The sequence below is a fragment of the Heterocephalus glaber genome, unplaced genomic scaffold (genome assembly GCF_053883595.1).
Source record: "Heterocephalus glaber isolate CG9 unplaced genomic scaffold, H.glaber_assembly_v1.0 deba00001504, whole genome shotgun sequence".
Classification (NCBI taxonomy): domain Eukaryota; kingdom Metazoa; phylum Chordata; class Mammalia; order Rodentia; family Bathyergidae; genus Heterocephalus; species Heterocephalus glaber.
The window spans coordinates 69366774-69390416 of NW_028258324.1; the positions used below are offsets into that span (position 1 = coordinate 69366774).

General features: G+C 43.2%; 1 protein-coding gene across 3 annotated transcripts in view; it reads right to left on the minus strand.

The window, feature by feature from the left end:
* Nucleotides 1–23643, minus strand: part of Map3k13 (mitogen-activated protein kinase kinase kinase 13) — a 123289-nt gene that overhangs the window by 3854 nt on the left and 95792 nt on the right. For all 3 annotated transcript variants that reach the window (XM_004834849.4, XM_004834848.3, XM_087187030.1), the window contains 7 exons: nucleotides 22302–22460; nucleotides 21163–21321; nucleotides 20480–20588; nucleotides 10405–10514; nucleotides 8715–8831; nucleotides 7943–8080; nucleotides 1447–2206 (listed from right to left, as the gene is read on the minus strand). In XM_004834849.4, coding sequence (XP_004834906.1) covers nucleotides 1447–2206; nucleotides 7943–8080; nucleotides 8715–8831; nucleotides 10405–10514; nucleotides 20480–20588; nucleotides 21163–21321; nucleotides 22302–22460 — 1552 coding nt within the window. The remainder of the gene's footprint in view (nucleotides 1–1446; nucleotides 2207–7942; nucleotides 8081–8714; nucleotides 8832–10404; nucleotides 10515–20479; nucleotides 20589–21162; nucleotides 21322–22301; nucleotides 22461–23643) is intronic.

The window sequence follows — 23643 nt, forward strand, 5'->3', positions numbered from 1 at the left end:
ATCGTAATAAAGTCATTACCAAAAGCTACGTGTTGCTGGGGAATGGAGAACAGATGAGCCCAAGTTGCTTGGACTACCTGAAACACAGTTACGCCCTGGGAGTGCTCAGTTGGGTGGCAGCAACATGTGTAGATGAAAAAACACAGCAGTGCCTCGGTTCATGAATGCTTCTGTTTGAGAACAATTCGGTTCCCAAAAAGAAGAGTTCGGCAAAATTTTACTATTGTTTGCAAACTCTGAATCGGATGAACATTACCTCTGCCCTTCTTCCCCAGAATTGAGTGTGTGATGAATTAAGTTCATGAGCTGAGGTAACCCTGTACAGTTCCAAGACAAGATTCCTAGCTTCACTTTTTTCTACCAGATGTGTTGACCAAAACATACTCATTTATATTTTACATCAGGATTCGATGAGACAATACTTAGAACTGAGTGGGGAATTACAATGTTTGAAACACTTCATACCTAATCTTTTTAAATGCAATAGCAGATGTGCGGAAGGTTGCTATGTTCCAGATACTGTTCTAAATGCTTTTGATGTATTAGCTCCTCTGTATTAATCCTCATATCAGCCAATGAGGCAGAGTCCATATTAGTGGAAATTCTTAGACAAGGAAACGTGGCCACAGAGGTACCAAGTGGAAGAGCCTGGCTTTGAACTAAGATCTCAGCCACTACAGTAGATGCTGCCCAGCCAGTAAACCCCAGGCAGCCAGTAGATGAGGAGAGAAACAGGTTTCAAAGACTGAGAACTAGGTCGTTCCATGTGTTATTAATTAAGGCAATGTTTTAGAAAGTATAATGTGAAGAAAGCTAGTTCCACGAGGGATTAATAGATGCTACCTTAAAGGTCAAGTAGGTGAGAGAAGTGCTGGGTCACAGGAGTTTACCGCATGGTTTCCAAAGCCTATGATTTATGAGCTGGGTGTGGTGGTGCATGCCTGTGATCCCTCAGCACTCAGGAGGCTGAGGCAGGAGGACTGCTATGAGTCCAAGGCCAGCCTGGGCTACATAGTGACTTCAAGGCTAGCCTGAACTGCATAGTGAGACCCAATCTCAAAAAACAAAACCAAACAAACAAAAGGTATGATTTCTGTCAGTGTCTACTAGGACTCTCCAAGAGGAGACAGAATGGTGCGTCTCGAACTATTAGATAATGAGTCCTAGGATAGTGGTTTCCAAGCTATTTGATTACATATCCCTAAGATGTGTTTATCCATGGATTATCTACATTCGAATCAGCCCCTACTTCAGTAGTTCCCAAACTACACTCCTAGTCCTCACTTAAGTGGTATAGAAAGTAAAGCGAAAGAAACTTCTGTTTGTGTTCTTGCTATCTCATTCTTTTCTAAAACGTAGACTTCTAATGGATGTTTCCAGTGTGCAAAACACACTGGGCTCCGATGTTCTTGGGAGGCCTAGACCCCTCTCCTGGGCACACCTTACCTTCTGAAGGGGCCTTGGTTTCCGAGGTAGCGTGGGAGGGCTGGCGTGATGAGGGAGACCAAGGGATGATGCGGACCCGCAGCCCCTGAGGCCCTCTCCTTCCACTGCCTCAGAGCCGCGGGTGTGTTCTGAGAGCCCACTGTGTGCTGCTGACTTGGAAAGGTCAGGGCTCCTCCCCACTGGCTCGGCAGAGTGTTCATCTAAGACCCCGCACTGTTCCGGCCTGCACTGGAGGCAGGGGTCGTAAGGGTCAGCCTGGCAGCAGCCCCAGGGGCCAGCCCGGCCCTTGCCAGGCTCCGAGCTTCTGCAGCCATCAGCTGCCATGGCTGTGGAGATGAGGTCAGGGCTGGAGCCAGGCATCTGTCTCTGAGCATGGTTGCTGAGCGGGCTCCGCAGGGCTGCCGCAGGGCCGAAATACCTCAGGTTGTTGGCGCAGGTGGCAATGTCCTGTCCGTGCATGCTGAGTCTGGGATGGTGACTCTGAGACGTGGCTGGAGGGGGTTGCTGGTGTTGCTGCTGCAGAGGACTATGGTACTGGGGTTGAGCTTGATGCAGGGGTGAGGTTTCCTGGGCTGGCTGGTTTTTCAATATGGCTGCAAAGTCACTATGGCTGCCTCTACTGTTCCCCCGGCGGTGGCGTGGTTTGCTTCGATACCTGCTCTTGCTACTTGAGGAGGACATTTTGGGACTTCCAGACAAAGGGGATGCAGTGGGAGCCACCTCTGTGCTAGGGATACCTTCAGACCTCAACAGGTCTGGCCTAGGAGAAAAGAGCAGGCTTAGTATTGAACACATGCAAACACATTACAGTTTACAGCAATATATCCCAAGTCTTAAAAGACACGTGCTCTTTGATTCTTTTTTTTTTTTCAGTGCTAGAGATCAAACCTAGGGCCTTGCACAAACCAGGCCAGCGCTCTGATGCTGAGAAACATCCCCAGCCCTACACATCCTTTCAGTCAGCAGTCAGACATACAGGGATTGAGTTAGTGGTGGTAACAGATGTGCACACAGACGTATGTTTCTTATTATTATATTGCAGCATTGTTTAATAGCAAAAACTTGAAAACAACCCAAATGTTCACTTACAGAGGATTTGTTTTATTCCTTCTGGATTTTATTCTGTGTCTCATTGGCCTAGGTACTCAATCCTCTAAATTGTAGTTCTACTTTACAGGGTTCTTGATTTCTTCCTCATCATCCTATTGGCTTGGTGCTACTATGCCAAGGTATGGACTTGGGTATTTGTTCACCATCAGAAACCCGCCTGATGGTGGATCTGGGCAGGAGATCACAAAGAAATAAAGCCTGGTAGCAGGAAGGAAACCTGGGGTTAATAAGCAGGAGCCCTAGATGAGGTTCCCAGAGGCCAGAGACTAAGTCTTACCCATATCTGCATGTGAAGGACCCTAACAAGGACTGTTATTTATAGTGAAAGTATTAGAGGGCTGAGGGAGCTGAGCAAAGGTGACGAGAACAGGGCTGGTGTGAAGTGACACAAGGTAGTGATCCTAGTGTCCCCAGGGCCCTTCTGGCTGTGATGCTCACTGCGGGAGGAAGCCTGAGCCCTGTCGGCAAACCTCGCCCACAACGATCCCAAGGTCCAGAGATAAACAAAAACTGAGTCCTGAACCGATTCAGGGCAGAGACTAGCATGACCAGAAAGCCTGCCACTTCCTTCCTACTAATGAGTAGCCCGGGCCTTATTTTTGACCACATAGATACAAATCAGTAGATTTTAGAACTGGAGGATCCAAACTTTCTTGGTTTTTTAAACAACAGAATCTTTGTCTCAACTGAATTATCAAGAAAAATTCAGAAGAGTGGGTGTAATTGAGGGGAGGGGGCTCCCCCCTTTGTCCTCCCTACCCCTGCGGAGCCTCTGAGACACCACGTGCAGGCCCATGGGTGCCCCAGGCACCGCGTGGACACCACTTCCTCTATGTCACGAGGAAACCAAAGACCATCTGAAGTGGCTCAGGTTCTCACTGGAGAGACAGAATCCAGGCAGCAGTCTCTCCTAGCTTCCGGCCTGGCTTACTGGACAGTCCGAATATAAACCCGAAGGTAGCTTCCGGTACCTCGGGTATCACCCCAGGAGCTTGTTAAAATGAAGACTTTGATTCCGTAGATCTGGGGCAGGGTCTACAAGCCTGCAGGTCGAACAGGCTCTCAGGGGCTGCTGAGCTGAAGCCCTCATTTGTCCTCTCCAGGGCTTGCAGGCTATTAGGAGGCCTCAGGGAGTCAGAGATGAGCTTTTTGCCTTTTCCAGGAGAAGTAAGGTTAGAGGCCTGCTTAACAGACATTGCTGGTTTATAAGGTGGGCAGGGTTCTGTGCTCCAGCAAGACTTCTTTGCAATCTACAGTCAGTTTGTGCTGTAGAAAGTTTCTGAACAGAAGGGGTTCTGAATCTTCTACTGAGATAGGAAAGCCCTCCAAAGCCCGTTAGAGGCATCTGCTTATAAGGTAACTGGCCATGGTGATACCTAGGAGAGGAGAGCTGAGCTCAAAGTGTCCTCAGTCAGGGGAGGTTTCTCTCGCCCAAGCTGACAGTGCAAAAATCCCACAACAGACTTGCTGGGCAATGCCACAGTCTGCACAGCACTTTATAATGTACAAAGCACCGGGTTCCTACCGTTACAGGGCCCACTTATAGACAAGGGCACCGAGAGTCAGAGGCTGGGCTGGATTCGTATAAAGCAGAGCTGGTGATGTGACACGGCCTTTCAGTTCCGGAGCACAGGTCTTTCCCCATTTCAAGCTTCTCCTCAGGACATGCGTAGCCCATCCTATTGGGCTGTACTCACTTGTGACAGGCTAGGAGGATCTGAAATTGGACAATTCTATTTTTGCTAGTCTCTAGCTAGACACAGAGTGAAATCTATACTTAAAAATGGTGAGCAGTTTTGGGCCGGGGATTTAGCTCAGTGGTTTCGCAGCCTGCTGCACAAGCGCAAGGACCCGAGTTCGATCCCCGGTACCAAAAAAAAACCCCCCAAACAACAACAACAACAACAACAACAACAAAAAAAGAATGGTGAGAAGTTTCTCTTCTCTGACCTCCTAGGAGGTCTCTGAACCTCCAGCTTGGCAATCACTAGATTGTCCAAATCATCTGGAACTGAAATCCTTCAAGCAACCAGTGTGACGCCCGGCAGGTGTCTTCCTCGTGTCCAGCTGACTTACTGATTAAATAGCTTCTGGTGGTGTCAAACTCTCAAACATTTCTCATAGCCAACATAAAAGCAAACGTGAGCTCCTATTTTAAAAAGTTAACAGTCCTATTATTTTCTCCCCCTGTGCTCCTGGTTTGAAAACTGTAGGCAGAATGCAGGGAGGGTCAGCGGTAGACTCTGTCCCTAATGAGATCTTGGGATTTCCCCAAGCATCACCCCAGGGACCAAATGAAAACAGTTTCTCAGACTTTGACCAGAAGACAGTCAGAGGCAGGAAGTAAGGGCAAACCTGGAATTAATTCATGTCATTATTTTAGAATTTAGTATTTTATGTTTACAGTAGTCATACTGTGGTAAAACGGCCACCATTCTGCAAGCCTTAAAATACGTTCTTAGTTTGGGTTTTCTAATTACCTTTATTCTTCCTCTATTTAGTTCAAGTCTCACTCCTGAGTCTGTACCTGTGGTTTAGGGACATTTATTTCCTTAAACTTATCTAGGACAGAGTCAATTCACTGTTACTTGGGAATTATATGGCTCCATAGCATTTGGGAATGAAAAAGAAGTATAAGGGTATACTAAGGTTATATTAAGTTTGTTTTGGTGCTGGAAATTGGACCCAGGGCCTCGTGTATGTTAGGCATGTGCTCTACCAGTGAGCTACACTGATAGACAGTTAAGTTAGGTAGAAATATTACAGGCAGTCACAAAGGGCTGGGCCCTCGAGAGTCAGGACAAAGGTAAAGCACATCACAACCATGGCCAGAGACACATCTGTTGGAGACCAGGCCTCAAGATAAAGGCAAAATGAACAGGCCTGCATACTCCCTAAAGGACAAGGTAAGTTGGTAACACAGGGCCTGATGAAGTCTGGATAGGCATCAGTCACCCCAGTGGGTGACCAAGACCTCTGGACCCATCATTTCCTAGAGAGTCTTTGTACTTTCCATGCACACTTGTTGCATGACTCGTTTCCCCATTGGATCACTGTTACCTAAGCGACTATATTTGTAACCTTATTGGTTGATCATAGCTGTACCCCACGTTGTACCCACGTGGGTTTTACTCTATAAAACTTCCCTGTAAAGTGGGGTCCTCTGCCACCCATTCGGGATCCCTCCTGCCTCTCAGGAACTATCCTCTCAATAAACATTTCCTACTCTTAACCTTTGCTGTTCCTAGAACTAATTCTTTAATTTTTAGAGAACATGAGCTCGGTGTATCAGACATCTAACAGGTTGGGAGATACAATATTTTCATATTTCATTTCTGGTATCATTAGTGAGACAGGAATATAGGATGTGGCTAAAACTGTCCAGGAAAGGAGGCATACCTGGAACCCGTGCTCAGCACAGTTCCCAAAGCCTTGTTTGAGGACTTCTGGACTAGGACGGCCTAGACCTGACATCAGCCTGGGGAGTGGGTGATACAAAAGGACAGTCAACCGTGGGTTTTTGCCACTGTTCACTCTTGCACGGTGGCCCACCCTCACACCTTAGGCTGTACTTCTTCTCCTGCTTTTACTTGGCCCAAACTTGCTCTTCAGAGCCTGTTTCTTTTCCTACCTTCAATAAAACTTTGCTACTGTTTGTGCTTGTCTTGACCAATTCTTTGCTCAGGACAGAAGGAATTTAGAAACCACCTCTAGAAGGAGACTCTAGCACTCCAAAAACCCAGTAACACTGCCCCCCAAATTAAGATTAAACTAGTATAAGGCAAATGTAAAAAAGGGAAAAGAGTGGTCTTATTTTTATTCAAAACTAGTTTTTGAACACCTGTGATCTGAAAGATGACTTTATGTTAAAGTTCACCAAACTCCATAGAGAGGTAGAATGAAAGGAGCCATGCGGTCAGACACAGGTGATTATCAAAGCTTCAGCTTTGTCTTTGGTGGTGTTATTACATTATGGGAAACTAAGCAGGAGGACGAGGCAGGAGAATTGTAGGCTGAAAGCCAGTCTGGGCAACTTAGCAAGACTCTGTCTCAAAAAATACAATGAAAAGAGCTGGAGCCAGGTGTGGGGGTGCACACCTGTAATCCCAGCTACTTGGTAGGCTGAAGGGGCATGCGAATCTGAGGCCAGCCCAGGGAATTTAATGACACCCTGTCTCAAAAAATAAAAGGGTCTGGGGATGTGGCACAGAGGCCAAGCAGGTATGAGGCCCTGGGTTCAATACCTGGCACGGGAAAAACCAGCCAGCCAACCAGCCAACCAACCAAATACTAAAAGGGCTGGAGATGTAGCTCAGAGAAAAGAAAAAAAAAAGGCAGAACAAAGCTTGACTTTCATTTATATCTGTCTCCTTTATGTCTCCTTAAAACTTTGGGCCAGACTCTGCCCAGCCATGTTAATCATTTAAGGAGCATTTGTCTAAACACTGGCAATACAAGATGATTCACCCTAAATTTGCATAACCTGGCTCATCCCTTCCAGACTGAGGACACCAAGGTAAGAGACTCACAGGCTCATTTGACTGCCAGTGAGCACCCAGAAGTTCCGGCTCTGCCTTGAACCCACAGTCACCTTGGATTCCGCTGCAAAACCGAGACTGCCTGAAGTGGAAATGATGCCTCAAGGAGACCATATCAGAGCAATTCGGGCTTCCCTGGAGCCGCTTTGCAAACCAGAACCCTCGCCCACCCCAGTACACCCTAAGCTGGTCTCATTCCTTTGTGTTTTGGTACGGGGGATCAAACTCAGGACCTAGCACTTGCAAGGCAGGCGCCATAACCACTGAGCTAAATCCCCAGCCCTCATTCCTTTGTTAAGGGGCCAGCCTGATCCTCTCCATCACAGGTGCCTCCTCCGCTCCTCCAGCTGAAGTCACTGCCCGTTTTCTTACTTTCTGACGCTAACACATCAGCCTATGCCTCTCACTGACACGTCCTAAAATACTTTTCTGCGATCAGGCAGGCATCTACACAGGCTGGGTTGAGGTCCCCATCTCCTCTCTAAGGGGCCTTCTCAGGTCTCCTCTGGTGACTCTGTCCTCAAATCATTTCATCCACAGGGACACTGGGGTTGAAAGAGGGTGAGTGCCCAAATAACACAGCTTACAACGTGGGCTGGGATTTGAATCCAGGTCCCCTTTCCTCTGTTGGTGTTAGGATAATAAATACCTGTGCCTCAAGAGTACAGACGAGATCTACAGTATGCAGGCCACAGTGTCTCTCACCTTCCTACTCTGTTTTAAATAAGCCCAGTGTGCTGACCAGATGCTACAGAAGTGACCGCATCCACCCTCCTCTGCCTCTGAAAAGTCTTATTAAGGCCATCTTCCCATTTATCTGCACAGCACTGGTGAAGGAGGTGTCTCACCGCTTGGTCTGCACTCCGGCTTTGTGAGGCACGCCCTTCCTTTTCATGAGTTTCTCCATGGCATTGGGGTGGATTATTGGGCGGACAAGGTGTCGTTTGCAGGTCCCTGGATACTTCTTTTCCACCGCTTGCTCTCGCCTGTGGGATGAAAGAAAAAGCCACAGCTCAGCCACAGCTGGTGGAAAAGATGAGCAGAACACTTTTTTGGTCAATTGTCCCCACAGGCTCCGGCCACATTCTATACAGGCTGTCTGAATAACAAGGCTGCTACTCAGGTTAAAAAAATAAAGAGGATACTAAATTCAAATGAACCTGAGTTCCTCCTGATCTTCAGCTCATGGTTCAGGTGCTTCTTTTCTCTTCCCCAACACCATAGCGGAAATCCTGCTTATTTTCAGTGGCTGCTGTTCTGGTCAGGTCCCTGGGTTTTCTTGCCACCATGAGGGACACCTTAAACCACCTTCAGCAGCCACTTTCCTTCCCCCAAGGCGATAAGCTCCCGCTTCTGCACACCAAGTTCTTCCCGACATGAAGACCTCTGCACTACGCAGCAGGGTGCAGTACAAATGCTAGGGCAGCCAGATCCCTTGTAACGGTATCCGTGTGCCTCCCCGGAGCAGGGACTGGGCACAGCATGTCTCTTGGGGACTTCTGGGTGAATTAGTAAAACATCTGCCAGCTCTGAGTAGCTGCAATGTGGAAGCATGGTACATCCCTGCTGACTGACAGGCACAAATCAATCAGGAGGCCCTCCACTGGTCTGCATACGTACTTAATGAGCTCTTTCTCCCGCATTTCTAGCTGCAGCATGATGGCACTGAGCTCCATGTATAAATTATTAGCCCGCTCCAGCTTTCTCTCATAGTGTTCGCGAATATCCAAAGCATGCCTGTCAATGAAAACACAGGATCGGTGAGGTCCACTAATCTTGGGGAGAACAGGGGCAGGCTCTAATCAAGTAAGAAACAGGAAGGTTTACTTCAGAAGCATTTGCCCCAGGCCCTCTGTTTTTAAGGCTCCCTTGTCTGATACAATGACTCAGACAAGGACAGAGAGATGGGAAATGTAAACTTTCCTCTTGGTTTATCCTTAAGGGCCACAGATAAAATTGGAGCATAATTTGTAGCCTTTGTCTGTGTAGAACTGGTACTGTCTTAAAAAGGATATAGTATGCTCTATGCATATGTCAGTGGAAATATGATGATACCATTATCACTTGTTTGTACTTATTCATGGCACAGATCAATGGGCTGAAGGTTTGTAGCTCCCCATTCTCATGTTAAAACCTAACCCCCAAGGTGATGATATTAGGAGATGGGGCCTTTGAAGGTGTTATGTAGGAGGGTAGAGCCCAAGTGAAAAAGATTAGGATAAATGAGGCTTGGGGAAGCCTTTTCGTCCATCCGTCCAGTAGGTGAGGACACTCGGAAGGTGTGGTGTGTGAGGAACAGGTCTTCACCACATACTGAATCTGCTGCTGCCTTGGTCTTGGGCTTTCCAGCCTCTGGAATTGTGAGTAATACATTTCTTCTGTTTTTAAATTACCTCTAAGGTAGTTTGTCATAGCAGCCAACATAGCGGTTGTCCGTGAATATGTCTTGTATCCCCTAATAAATTATAAAGTTCTGGAGGCCAGGGACCAAATCTTATAAATTTCTGCCCTTCCTTAGCACTAGCCCAGTGGCAGAATGAACACATAGCATTGCCCCATCCATCTTTGTTACAGTAGATCACAAAGGAGAATAACAGAGTTGGGAGGGGAGGACAATAGAGTTGGAAGGAGAAGATAAAAGAGATGTAAAGAACTGCTAACTCTTTGTTGTTGTTTAAACTTGTAAAGTTTAACTGATTCAAAAAATTGTGCATGTCTATGGAGTATCATGTACCATTTAGATACATACATACATGGTATAATGTTCCAGTCAGGGTAAACACATCGATGGCCTTGAATAATTATCATTTCCTTATGGTAAAAACATTCACATCCTTTTTTCTAGCTTTTTAAATTAAAAATACAGTATGTAGGGCTGGGGATTTAGCTCAGTGGTTCCGGCACCTGCCTCACAAGCACAAGGTCCTGAGTTCGATCCCCGGTACCAAAAAATAAAAATAAAAAAATAAAAAATACAGTATGCCATTGTTATCTCTAGTCGCTCTGCAGTGCAGTGCAACATAACAACTTCTCCCTCTTATCTGACTAACTTAGTAACCATTAACCAACCTTTCCCTTCCTCTACTCTCCCAGCCTCTGGTAACCATCATTCTGCTCACTGTTTCTATGAAATCAATGTTTTTTAGAATTCATAGAAGGGCCAACTTTTAGGGCAACTTTTAAAGAGCATAACAGTGAAAAGCAGAGGCAAGAAGACGTGTAGGAAGTGGGGCTGGTGATTGACCAAGGGGGTTCCTGCCGATATCTGGAGACCAGGGAATGAGAAGAAGTAGAGGAGAAGCCCCCTGACCTGAGCTCTTCTCTGCGCCTTCGAATCAGTTCTTCATCTAATCGGTGGATGCAAGTTCCTTCACTTTTGATTTTCTCAAAATGTTTTTTTACTTCTTCTCTCCATTCAGCCTGGATAAGGAAGATTTGATTTTGTTAATATGGTAGGAGTTTCAATCCCTGGTATTACCACAGGATCATGTACAAGATTTTTTTGCTGTGTATTTCTACACACTTTCTCTGCTTCTTGCAGGAGCCTTAGTCAGAATAGATGTTCAAGAGATATTGGTCGATCAATAACAGAAGAATTTTATGCTACTGTGTCTGCACACCCCACCCCATATTCTGTATTCTACTCCAAATGTGATGTTTCTTTCCTGGTTTCCATGCACTACTGGTCACCAGAAACATCACACCTGCATACTGGTCATCAGCTCTGGGAAAAAAGAGTTCAGTTTAAGATGGTGTCTGAGACAGCCTGGCAAGAAAAACAGCTCTGATAATCACATGGGTACACAAATCCATGAGAATGTAACCTGCCTCACATTTGGCACCAGAATTCCTTGTAAGCTTTGTTTAAGAAAATACAGTGGCACAATTTGTGGAAAAAATTGAGTTCGTGAACCAGGTACCACTGTACCTTGAGAAAATATTGGGAGGACAAGATCCCAGGAACATGCATAGCAGGAGATGGGAATAAACATATGAGAAACTATTCAGAGATTTGGAATTGAGGGAGAGAACAGAAAAAAGAAGGAAAACAAAGCGAGAATAGAGCTCAACAATTTAGTAGTCTGACAAAAATTTTAGGACAAAGGATTCAATATCCAATATGTGATTCAAGTTGTTCAGAATTTAAACCATTTCCATTTCCTAAGCCATCAATAAAGTCTCTGGCATTCTTCTTGGATGAGTGCTGGTTTTTTTTTTTTTGTTAAATCAAGAAAAGGTGCTGAATTTCTCAGTTGGATCAATGACAGGACAAAGATAAAGGAACAATCATAAGGGAGCGGAAGTGGGGATCAGGAATTGTGGGAAGGCAGAGCCAGTGTGGCCATAAAATTATAAATCTGCCAGGAAGTCCCAGAAATGTGAGAGAAGACATTGGACTTTCCATAGGACATGAAATTTCAAGCCAGTTTAATCTAAATTTTAGGAAGCAGGGCCAGGAATTTATCTCAGTGGTTCCGCTGCCTACCCTGCAAGCGCAAGGACCCAAGTTTGATTGCCAGTACCAAAAAAAAAAAATTTTAGGGAGCAGGAAGACCTCTGCTGGAATATATAGAGAGAAGTAGTTTCTAGAAAAGAGCTAAAAGGAGAAGTTTCCTTATACTATATATAGGTTACCATCTCAAGAGGCTAGTAAGATAACTTCCAGCAAAGGCCAGGTGTGTAACTGTCTTGAATTATATAATTATATAATATTCCCCTACAACTATTCTAGTACTTCCAGGTACATGTCAGGAGTACATCTCTGTCACGATAGTTCTGTTTTTAATTTGCTCAGGAGTCCCCATTCTACTTTCCATATCAGCTGCATCACTTCACATTCCCACCAACAGCATACAAAGGCTGCAGTTTCTCCACAATCTCATCAACACTTATTATCTTTTGTTTTTCTAATAACAGCATTGTTTCTTAATAATTTCTCTTCTGGGATCTATCCAGAAGAATTGAAATCAAGATCTTGAAAAGATAATGACACTCCTGTGTTCATTGCACTAGTCACAGTAGCTAAGATGTGGGAATAACTTAACTGGCCGTGAATGGATGAAGAGTATGAGGTATATACATAAAATGGAATATTATCATTGAAAAAGAAGGAAAGTCTTACAGTGTGTGTCAAGGATCAACCTTGAGGTTCAAACTGAAATAAGGCAGTTATAGGAGGACAAATATTGTATGATTTCACTTGTACAAGATATCCATCATAGTCAAACTCTTAAAAGTACAGTTAGTTGAACGGTGGTTGCTAGAGGTTGGAGAACTGCTAATCAATGGATATGAAATTTCAGTTATCCAAGATGAATGAGTTCTAGAGACAGGCTAAATAACACTGGGCCCATAATTAATGATCTGGTACTGTACACTTACAACATATTTTTTTTTTTGTACCGGGAATCAAACTCGGGACCTTGTGCTTGCGAGGCAGGTGGTAGAACCATTGAGCTAAATCCACAGCCTGACTTACAACATGGTAAGAGGGTAGATCTCATGATAAGTGTTCTTACCACATATAAAAAAAGTCCTCGAATCATAGAAAAAGTTATATCTAATTAACTGTAAATTTACAGAAAGTTTCCCCGAATTAGCTGTTTCTCTCTTTTGCTGTTGTTGTTGTACCAATGACCAGGGCCTCATGCATTTGAGGCAACTGCTTTACCACTGAGTTCTACCGCCAACTTTTTTGTTTTGGTGGTAATGAGGATTTGACCAAGGGCCTTCACACTAAGCTATAGCCCAAGCCTTTTTTATTTAATTTTGGAGACAGGGTCTCACTAAATTGGTAAGTTGCCCAGGCTGGGCTCAAAATTTTGATCCTCTTGCCCTTTTCTCCCAGAATGCTGGAATTACAGGTGTACACACCTGTTCCTCATCTACATTTACAGAGGAAATTATATTATAATTCTTTAGAAAATGACTGTCTTGGTTATCTATTTACAATACACTAGATTTTAATATATATGTTGATTGGGGCTGGGGATTTAGCTCAGTGGTTCTGGCACCTGCCTTGCAAGTGCAAGGTCCCGAGTTCAATCTCCAGTTAAAAAAAAAAAAAAAAAAAAAAAAAAAATATATATATATATATATATATATAACAGGCACTAAACCTCCCCAACATTGTCAGACAGCCAAGACCTAAAATACACTTCCCATTTTGGGGTAAGTCTTTGACAGCATCTAAGCCACAGATGAAAGTCTGGTTAAGGCCCAGGAAATGTTGTTCTTTCAATCTTAAGATCAAAATGATGGAGTAGGAAGAATATTTGAGCTTTAGGAGCTGAAGAAGGATAAGCAAGAGCTGTTAGAACAAGGGTATGCATGGGACAGAGTCAGATTTGGGCCTTAAAGCATTCTCTATGAGAAAACATACCTGACACCTAGACAGTACTTAAAAGGACTGAGAAAATGAATATTCCCCTTTTGTGGTAAGGAATCGGATACCACAAATCAGATTTTTACAAAATTCTAGAGGATACGATCCCCCTGAAATTGAGCCTATCATTATGGGAACCTTCTGCATTAAAGAGAACCTTCTACAAGTTGAACCCCACAGGAAAGCAGAATTTAAAGAGTTCCCTCCTGTGAAGAGGGAACAGGATGTATGGGAAAACACCAGGAACTAACAATGTATTTTCCTCAAAAGTCTCATATTTCTGGTAGATGTTCATTTGGAATTTCACCAGCTATACTTAGATATCTAGGTAGGAGTTCTAATTTGAGCGCACTCTACAATTCTGATATATTGGACATATGTGAAGCAACAGAGGGTGGGCAGGCCTGAAGCCAGCGTGCACAGGCTGAGGAGTTGAGGAGAGAGAATACCTTATAAGGGAAGAGACTGCCTGAGCTTCACAAAAGCCATCTACATCAGAGTGGAGGGGCAATCCCTGTCGTTTCCCACAAACCCATGGGAAACACGGGGCTGTAGCCACCTTGTACTGAGTGTGACTCAACAGGGTAGGGAAAAGTCCACTGTGGAACAGAATTGTGTGAGCCTGGGATCCTGAGGATTCCAGAGCTGCTGCTGCAGGAGAGAGGCTGCTCCATGGATGATGGCAGCACCTTAGGGAATGGCAGCCCCTTAGGGACATCAGTTGGGGAAATCAGTGATGGCTCACCCATAGGGCAACACCCAGCAGATGCCAAGTGGGAGGTGGCTGTGTTTAGACAGACTCAGTGGAAAGCAAAGCAGATGTTAAAATGAGGCTGTTGATCCCTTAAAATGCACATATGTGCATATGTGTCCATGTGTGTACATATGTTTGTGGGGAGGGAGCAAAGGAGTGCTTAAAAGTACCTAAGTCCTGTATGAGCAGGTAAGGGAAAAACTAAGTGAAAATTGGATGACAAGCATTATTGATATCCTCTTTGTGTCCCAGAGAAGACCTGGAGAAGTCCCCACCATTTAGAAGGTTTCCATTCTCTCAGTTATTCAATTAGTAGACTGAATCTCTGGCACTAAACATTGTTTCTCTCATCTCACATCATATTGATGTCAAAATGAGAATGAATTAACAGATAAAATATGGTATATTTTGAGAGACTGCAATACTGATTATGCTCAAAGCAGGCTGTAAGCAGCGCCAGCTGTGAAGAGCTAACCCCACAGTTGGCCGGCTTTGAGAAATGAGTCTGGCTGAAGGTCAGAGTAACTTGCACCCAAATTCCATTCCCACAACTAAAACCTTCTCACTGGATAATTGCAATCATATATTTTGTCTGTTCTGTTCCTAATTCAAGAATGCTTTGCCTGCCTCATAAGTGCAAGGTCCCAAGTTCAATCCCTGGTACCAAAAAAAAAGAACGCTTTGTCTTTTTCTTTATGAGCTTTGTCCCCATTAGTTTCCATAGAAACTGCGTGTAGCTTGTCTTTACCCCATCTGATAACCAATAAAAATCAGTGGGTTGGACTGGCCAGGGCCTTTGTCAGTTCTACCGGCATTGGTCGTCCTGGCATCTTGCTTTCTGCCTCTCTTAGTTCTGTCTTTTAGGTTTTTTTTCCTCAGGCCTATGATATACACTGAGCAGGAGACTGGAGCCTACTGCAGAGGTTTCTAGTAATGTTTCAGGGGTCCCTAGTAGTATATAAGATAGAATATTTTACAGTCATAAAAACAAAGAATCTGCCACATGCTACAACATAGAGGAAACTTGAAAACATGCTAAGTGAAATCAGTGAGACATAAAAGAACAAATGTTGTGTGATATTACTTAAATGACATACCAACAATAAGCAAATTCATAGACAGTAGAATTGAGATTATCAGCCACTAAAGGAGGGAACAGTTACTGTTCAATGGAGTGACGAAAATTTTTGGAAGTAACAGTAATAGTTCCACAACATTGTGAAGGTAACATATGCCACTGAATTATATACCTAATCTGGTTAAAATTGCAAATTTTATACTATATTTATTTTATCATAATTTAAAAAAGTAAACTAAGAAAGTCAATTCCGTTTCAGCCTAGTTTAAGAAACACAAAAGTGAAGTGCTTGGGCTTAATCATGGAAACCATGGACTTGAATCAGACAAGCCTCAGAGAGCATCCAGTCCAGCTCCTAACCAGAACTTGAGTCCCCCTTACCCCCTCCCCAGTATGAGGGTCTAGCTTCCTCAGTTACTCACTTGCCAGACTGCTCAAAAGCAGCACAGGCTAGCCCTAAAATGAGCCTGGTGCCTCTGCAGCCCCCAGCCCCTGAGCTTCTGGATGGTCACAATGGCACCCAAGGAGAAGCCAGAGTAGAACAAAGGCAGAGGGAGATGGCAGCACTTAGAAGGAGGGACTGTGACCCACCTAGCAGCTGGGATATGGGACAAGCCTACATCATTTTCTAACGACTCGCAGGAAATGTAATTGAATCCCAGGAGCAGTAATTGCCTCCTTGGAGAAATGAGCGACGTCTGGGAATGAAGCAATAGCTTTGGCAGAACCTAACAGTGTACAGAAATTGATTGCCTTGTTGTCTGTTCTATCTGTGTTCTGTATGTGTTGCTGCTGAGAAATAGACGAAGCTTTTTCTCCCAGGAAGGGGTGAGCTGGACGTCTGGCAGCACTACTGACAGACAGTCGTGGTGGAAGGTGGCGACCAGGGACTACAGACTCTAATTGGGACTGAGGACATCTAATCAGCAGCTAGAGGAGGCTGGGCCCCAGGTACAGAAGAGCAAACCACATATGAGCTGAACGGCTAGTTCTTCCCTGTTGGGGCAGGATAAAGTCAAAACACAATTAATAGGAGTTCCCTAACTGCCCTCTGAGTCATCTCAGGATTTATCAGAAAAAGTACCCAGTGGGTAACAACTCAAAGGAAGCTTATTTTTATAGCTCCGTGAGAGGTGAATAACACCATTTCACAATCAAACTGTTCTTGATAATTTACAATGCACCTGCATTTTAATGTTTGCATTTGATCTTCACGGAAACTTTCTAAGTAAGGAAAGATATGATTATCTCCACTGTTTGAATGAGTAAGCTTGTGTTTGGAGAAATTTAGTGATTTACTCAAGTAGTATTAAGTGACACAATATTAAGTGACAGGACAGGGGCTTCGACTCAAGGCCACTGGTTTTCTGAGTACCTCATTGGTTAGATCACAAATACTTTATTATTGTTAGGCAGCGATAGTTTCACCTTCAGATTCAGTGATGAATCAGCTTGTAAATACCTGAAAATTACTAGGAACTGTCAACAATAGCAGATTTGGGGATATTTAAGGACAAGTATAATTTTACGTTGGGAGAGAAGTGTGGACAAATTAGTGAACATTAGAAGATGCTGCTATGGTCTGAATGTGTATGTTGAAATCTTAACCCCCAAAGTGGTGGCATTAGGAGGTGAGACCTTTGGGAGCGGATGGCTTACTCAGCAAGGCCCAGGGAGCTTATTTGTCCTTCTACTGTGTGAGGACTCAGTGAGAAGGCATCATCTATGGAGCAACTCAGACCTTCACGGGCCCTCAATCTGCTGGTGCCTTGGACTTGATCTTGGGCTTCCCAGCCTCCAATCTGTAAGAAACAAATTTCTGTCGTTTGTTAGCCACTCACTCTATGGCATTTTGTCACAGCAGCCTGACTTAACTAAAACAGATGCCAAAGCTGGTATTTTCTCTTCTCTTCTCCTCTCTTCCCTTCCCTTCTTCCTCTTTCTCCTCTCCTTTCCTCACCAATCCTGCTCCAGAATATCCTTTATGGGATCAATGTTAACCTTTATCCTGGGGGCCTCTTGACAATAAAAGCAAGTGGGTCCAGGTGAAGAGAAATACTGACTGTAGGTACTTTGTTGCCCTGCACAAGGCATTGTGTATGAAAAGTTGCACTGGCTTCAAAAGTGATATTTTGAGAGCTTAAATCCTCTTACTTAAATGTAAAATCTATTTAGAATTTGAATTTTTATAAATATACACAGTTAAACCGGCTCTCTCAGTGGCTTGTGACTTCATATCCTTGCTAGAAATTGCTTTTCAAAATTGTGGGATGTACAGTTTTGTTGTAAAGAAAGCAGAGCTGTGATTGAAACATATCCTAAAATTTGAAAGATTTCCTGGAAAACATGCTCTACCACTCTCATTCATTCCATGAAAAGGCTAAATCTTCTCTGAATACAAACAGAAGATATTTGAAAAGTTTCATATGCAATGCTTTATATCTACATGTGTCTGGATAGTCAGTAGTTTTGATAGTACTAAGGGAACTTTCTGAATGTATATCAGAGACCATAGGAAATGTCATGAAGTCAGTCTCCTACATTTTTAAATTTTCTGTAAAGTCAAACACTTCACTTACATAATCATTTCTCAGTAACACTAAAGAACCAGATTTAAAGACTATTTAAAGACACAGTTATGGGGGAAGTTAAGTTTGTGCATCATAGAAAGTATGTTAGAACATTTGCCAACAGGACATGTTTCTGATTTATTATTCCATAAAAATTGAAAAAACAAAAACAAAAACTTTCTGCATTATTAAGATATGCCTCAGTGTCTGAGGGGCAGATGATTCTCTATCCGACACCAGAAAAGCAAGTATTTCTTCTTCTGGCTTGGGCTAGTAGGAGAGTACAGTAGAGGCCATTTGCCTCCCAGGGTACCTGCCCACTGGGGATCGAACTCAGAACCTTGTGCTTGTGAGGCAGGTGCAGTGCCACTAAGCTAAACCCCCAGCCCCTGGTACAAGCTTTTTTTTTGGTACCAGGGATCCAACTCAGGACCTTGTGCTTGTGAGGCAGGCGGCAGAACCACTGAGCTAAATCCCTGGCCTCCAGGTACAAGCTTTTTAACAGATACTTTTCTAGAATTAAACCCATCACCCACTGGAAATGGGGGCTGAGGAGAAGGATGAATGGTTTACAACAGAGGTTCTCAAAATTTTAGGTCCAGGGCCTCATTATTCTCTTATAAATCACTGAAACCCCCAAAGAGCATTTATTTATGTGAGCTACAGCTATTGATACTTATCAGATTGGATACTGAATCTGAGAAATTATATATAAGAACAGACAAGCAAACATTCCATTAGCTATTAGAACTAGGTCATCATAACATATAATTTTTTTAGAATACTTCACTTTTTTTTGGTTTTTTGAGGTAAGGTCTCACTATGTAGTTCAGGTTGGCCTTGAACTCACTATGTAGCCCAGGCTAGCCTCAAACTTGAGATGATCCTCCTGCCTCAGGCCCCCAAGTGCTGGGATTACAGGCCTGTGCCACCACACCTGGCTTCTAGAACACTTATACTCTTAAGAAAACAAGAGTGAAAATGGTAAATAATGGTTTGATATTATTATGAAAACAGTTTCAACCTCATGGATATCTTCAAAGAGTCTTGAGAAGTCCTAGAAGTCTACAGATCACACTTTGACAACTGCTGACTTATACTTGGAGAATCTAAACTATATTACTGTTAATATTTTTCTCATTCTCATCTTTAATATGTGTAGAAGTCCATTTTCTGTTCCCAGTATAGCATAACTTTCTTGGCATTTTAGTCTATGTTTTTTAGTCAAATGGCAATGAAACGGTAATGTCTTTTTTGAGAACAAGTGTTTCAAATCATACTGAAAGTCAATGGGGAGATGGAATTCACTTTACAGAAATTTATTTTAGAAACACAACAACAAAGTCACATGAGAAATAAGAAATTCAGTAATATTATACATTCTGTGAACATGAAGCCATAATGTAGGACCATCACATTTACTTCCAAAGCCACAGTTCTATGCCTTTTGATATTGTATGAGTTTAGCAGGGATAAGGACATTGCAAATACTCCTCTCTCACAGTCTCTACCCATAGTGATCATGGCTAGACCATCAAGCTTTATCCATAGTGACCATGGCTACCCACAGTGACCATGGCTAGACCACCAAGCTTTATGACACCTACAGCATTTTTATGTAAAGCCATAAGACTCTCCCTCTCTGGTCTATACCCTTACAAGGCACCATTACAAATCCTCTTGTCAAGAGGTGACATCTTTTCTCAATTTCTAGATCTGAGCGGGCTGTGACTTGGTTTGGCCAAGGAGTAGTGGCAGCCATGATGCAAACGCAGGCTTGAAAATCACTTGTGCACTGGGCCTTGTTCTCCTGCTGGAGTTATCGCTCTAAGAACACCATGTGAACAAGCCCGAGCTAGCCTGCTGAAGGGTTAGTGGCCACACAGAAGAGTGTGTAGGTGCTCCAGCTAATGCCACACTATCATCAGACTTGCGAATGGGACCCTAGGGTGGCTGGCCTCCCAGCAGACCTGCTAACTCCCAGCAGACTCCCAGTGAGAATGAGCTGGGTCAGAGCCATCAGAAGAATTACCCAGGATGGTACACAGGATGGGGAGCTAAATAAATGCTTATTGTTTTAAGCTCTAAGTCTTGGGATGATTTTAGTACAGTTAAGACAAGCAGATACATTAACTTATATTTTATTTGGAGCTGCCCAGTAACACACTTAAAGTTAGAGAAAAGGTTTTCTGTGGGGCTAATACTATCATAGACTCTTCTGATACTTAACTTCCCTCTTTTGTGTTTCAGCTTTTGTGCTTCAAGGGAAGCAATACGTTCATGAAGGTCAACAGAAATTCTAATTCAAATGTAGGTACATTACAGTTTTTCACATCCTTTTTTTCAACAATTTCACCAGAATCTACTAAGGATGACATTCTAACATATGTGTTCTTTTCAAATGAGCTAGTATATGTTAAGCGCTCAACAAACTACCAAATGTCATATGTGTGAAGGGTGATAGTTCTTATTTCACAAAGAACAGAGCTATGTAATTGTTTGAAGGCTAAGAATGGGCCCCTCCAGAGCAACCCTTTCCTCTTGAGCGTCCCCTGTCTGTCTGTTCAGTAGCACCATGGTAGACAGTCTCCCGCTTACCTGGGACTTAAAGTAAGTTTCTTGTGGGGTGGCAAGAACATCTGCAGACGCGATGTCTAAGTGCATGAGTGTCTGCCGAAAAGAAGGCCGGTTTCGAGGTTTACTCTGCCTGAAATAAAAAAGACAGTTTACGGGTTTTGGAAGTTATGATCCGGAGGATGATGATTTTATTCTACCTTATAAAACACATCTGTTTTACTCCAAAATGGCTATATTGCAGACAATTTTGATGTTCTGAAGGGCGAAAGGAAAATGTAATTAGGAGATCCTGCCACTGATGAAATGGAAATCTAGCTAGGATCACTGACCTATATCATAGTCCCTTAGGCTGCTAAGGTAATAATAATATTGTTTACTAAGGCCTATTACTTCAAGGTGCAATACAAAATTCTTCACATGTAAGTTTTATTTAGTCAAAATGCAGCAACTCTATGAGCAGGTGCTAGTTCTAGTGTACAGAGGAGAAAACTGAAACATGATGATGTGACCCGAAGTACACAGATTTAAAAAAAGGCAAAGCCAGTATTTGAACCCAAGGTTCTCAAATTCCTTGGCTCCTGCTCTTTCCACCACCAACTGGTTCACTCCAAATACGCTTTGGAGACCTCTTGCTGTTTTCAAGCTTTATGTATACATTTGAGGAAGGAAGTACAAGAGGATATTGGAAGAAATATACTTCTTACCATGTCTGTTTCATAAGGATTTTGAATCCATCCGGGCAAGTGGAAGGAACTGGAAGGTGTAGGCTATTGCTTCCAACGCCCCAAATAATGGCTGAAGAATCTACATCTTTGTAGGGGATCTCTCCTGTCAGCAGCTCCCACAGTACCACTCCAAAAGACCTATGGCAGAATTAGGGACATATACAAAAGACATTTTGGAGTGACGGATCTGTATTTTAGCTCTTTATTAATTTTTTAAATGTTTGAAACATGGTCTCGTGATGTAGTTCAGGCTGGCCTCGAGCTCACTACGTAGCCCAGGCTGGCCTCAAACACATGAGGAACCTCCCACCTCAGGCTCCACACCTCACTAATTTTTAATCAAATCGATACACTCAGTTTTAAAATTCAAATTACTGCGATAAGAAAAACAGAAAATCTAGGATATCTCTGAAAAAGAAAATCAGTGAAGAGTAACTGACAATACCAAATATTAAGACCTAAAGTCTCAATAATTAATTCTGGTGCCTATGCAGAGAGTGTGCTCAATGGACTGGAACAGAAATAGAGAAATAGACTAAATGTATATAGAAGTTTAACATATGGTAGAAAGGCTATCACAAACTAGTGAGGGGCCAGGATTTAGCTTGGTGGCACCACGCCTACTTCACAAGCACAAGATCCTGAGTTTGATCCCCCAGTACCATAAAACAAACAAACAAACAAACAAAACCTAGTGGAAAAAAATTGACTAGTTAATAAATGGCATTGGGATAACTAGGGAAAAATTAAATCTATCCCTCCCTCCCCTATATCAAGATAAATTATAAATTAATCAAAGAATTAAATGTAGATAATAAAAATACACATCTTCTAAAAGATGCTGGGCATATTGGCTCACACTTGTAATCCCAGCACTCTGGTAGGCTGAGGCAGGAGGATTACAGGTTGGAGCCCAGCCTGGGCTGTTCAGCAACTTAGAGAGACTCTATCTCAAAATTAAAAAGAAAATGAACAGGGCTGGAGATGTATCTTAGTGCAAAGCCTCCAGATTCAATTCTCAGTAGAGCAGAAAAAAAAAGAAGAATATTTTGGTAGGTGTGTAAGGAAGGAAGTGCTAATGCAGCGAACGTGGGAGAAGACTTTCAGGCGCCCCTTACCATATGTCGACCTTTTCTGAGACGGGCTCATTCCGTATCACCTCTGGGGCCATCCACGCAACTGTGCCTGCAAAGGACATCTTGGTGCTCTTATCACTGAGTTCCTTAGATGTCCCAAAGTCTGAAATTTTCACTGCATCTGTGTGAGTCACTAAGACACTTTAAAAAAGAAATAAAGAAAACATACAGGTCATTAGTACTAATGAAAACCACAGCTCTAAATGGCCACTGAAGGTGTTAACTGCTTTCTGCCTCGTGAGAGACTTCAGTTTGCAGTCTGGAGCGTTACCAGGGACGAGTTATGCACCAGAAACAGCCACACTGGGCCCTGTGAGGCGGCCTAGCACCTGCTTTTATCCTGCCCTATTCTTCCTATCTGTGTAAGTTTTACCACGTTACTTAACCCTTCTAAGCTAGTTTTCTCGCCTGCCAAGTGGAGATAATTCAGGTTATGGTATCTTAGCCGCAATTCAGAACTTCTAAAAGTTCTCAAAATAGCTTACAAATATCTGTTCACATTTATAAGGCAAACTCACTTCCTCTCATTTTGGGCCAGTCTCACAGGCTTCACCACAGAGATATTAATGTGGTCGACTCTGGGGGGCTCCTCGACTTTGCAGATGCCTGCAGTAACGCAGTGTGACCTTTCTGAAATCATCTGGCACTATGAGTTTTGGATAAGGGACTACAGGGCTGTATAGTGCCATATGGGTCATTCTCTAATGGCCTCTTCGAATTTTTGTATGAATTAAATGAGCTAGATACATAAAGCACCCATACTCAATATATATATTGGTCTCCATCCTTACCAGTCTCAATAAAACCACTGAAGAAAATGTTTCTTTCTAAACATTATTTACATGATCCCAACTAAGATGAAGGGAATGATGACACCAGGGACTCACCCCTTAAAAGACTAATGTGAATGCTGGCTGGGATTTCACCAGTGCTGACAAGGAAAAGCAGAAATAAATCTAAGCTTAAGTAGGTTCCACACAAGTCATGTTTTATTTTTCACAGGATTTATCTGAAATGTGTCCTGGACCAAACTGCTTTTGTTAGCCTTAAAGATGAATATAAATCCAAAGCACTGGCAGCTTCCCACAGTAGACTGAATTCATTTGAAAAAAATATGTTCAGAACTTTTTAGAATGTAAAGGAGTTGGGGAGGAAGAGCCTTAATTCAGATACAGGAACCTATTCTTTTGACAAATAAAAGGCTTTATAGTCAATAGTATCTAACTTGATGAGGTTAGAAAAAAGAAAAATTTTCAATCTATCTCTTTCCTTCTCCTTCTACCTTGCCCACACCTGTAATCCCAAATGATTAATTACTGAAAAG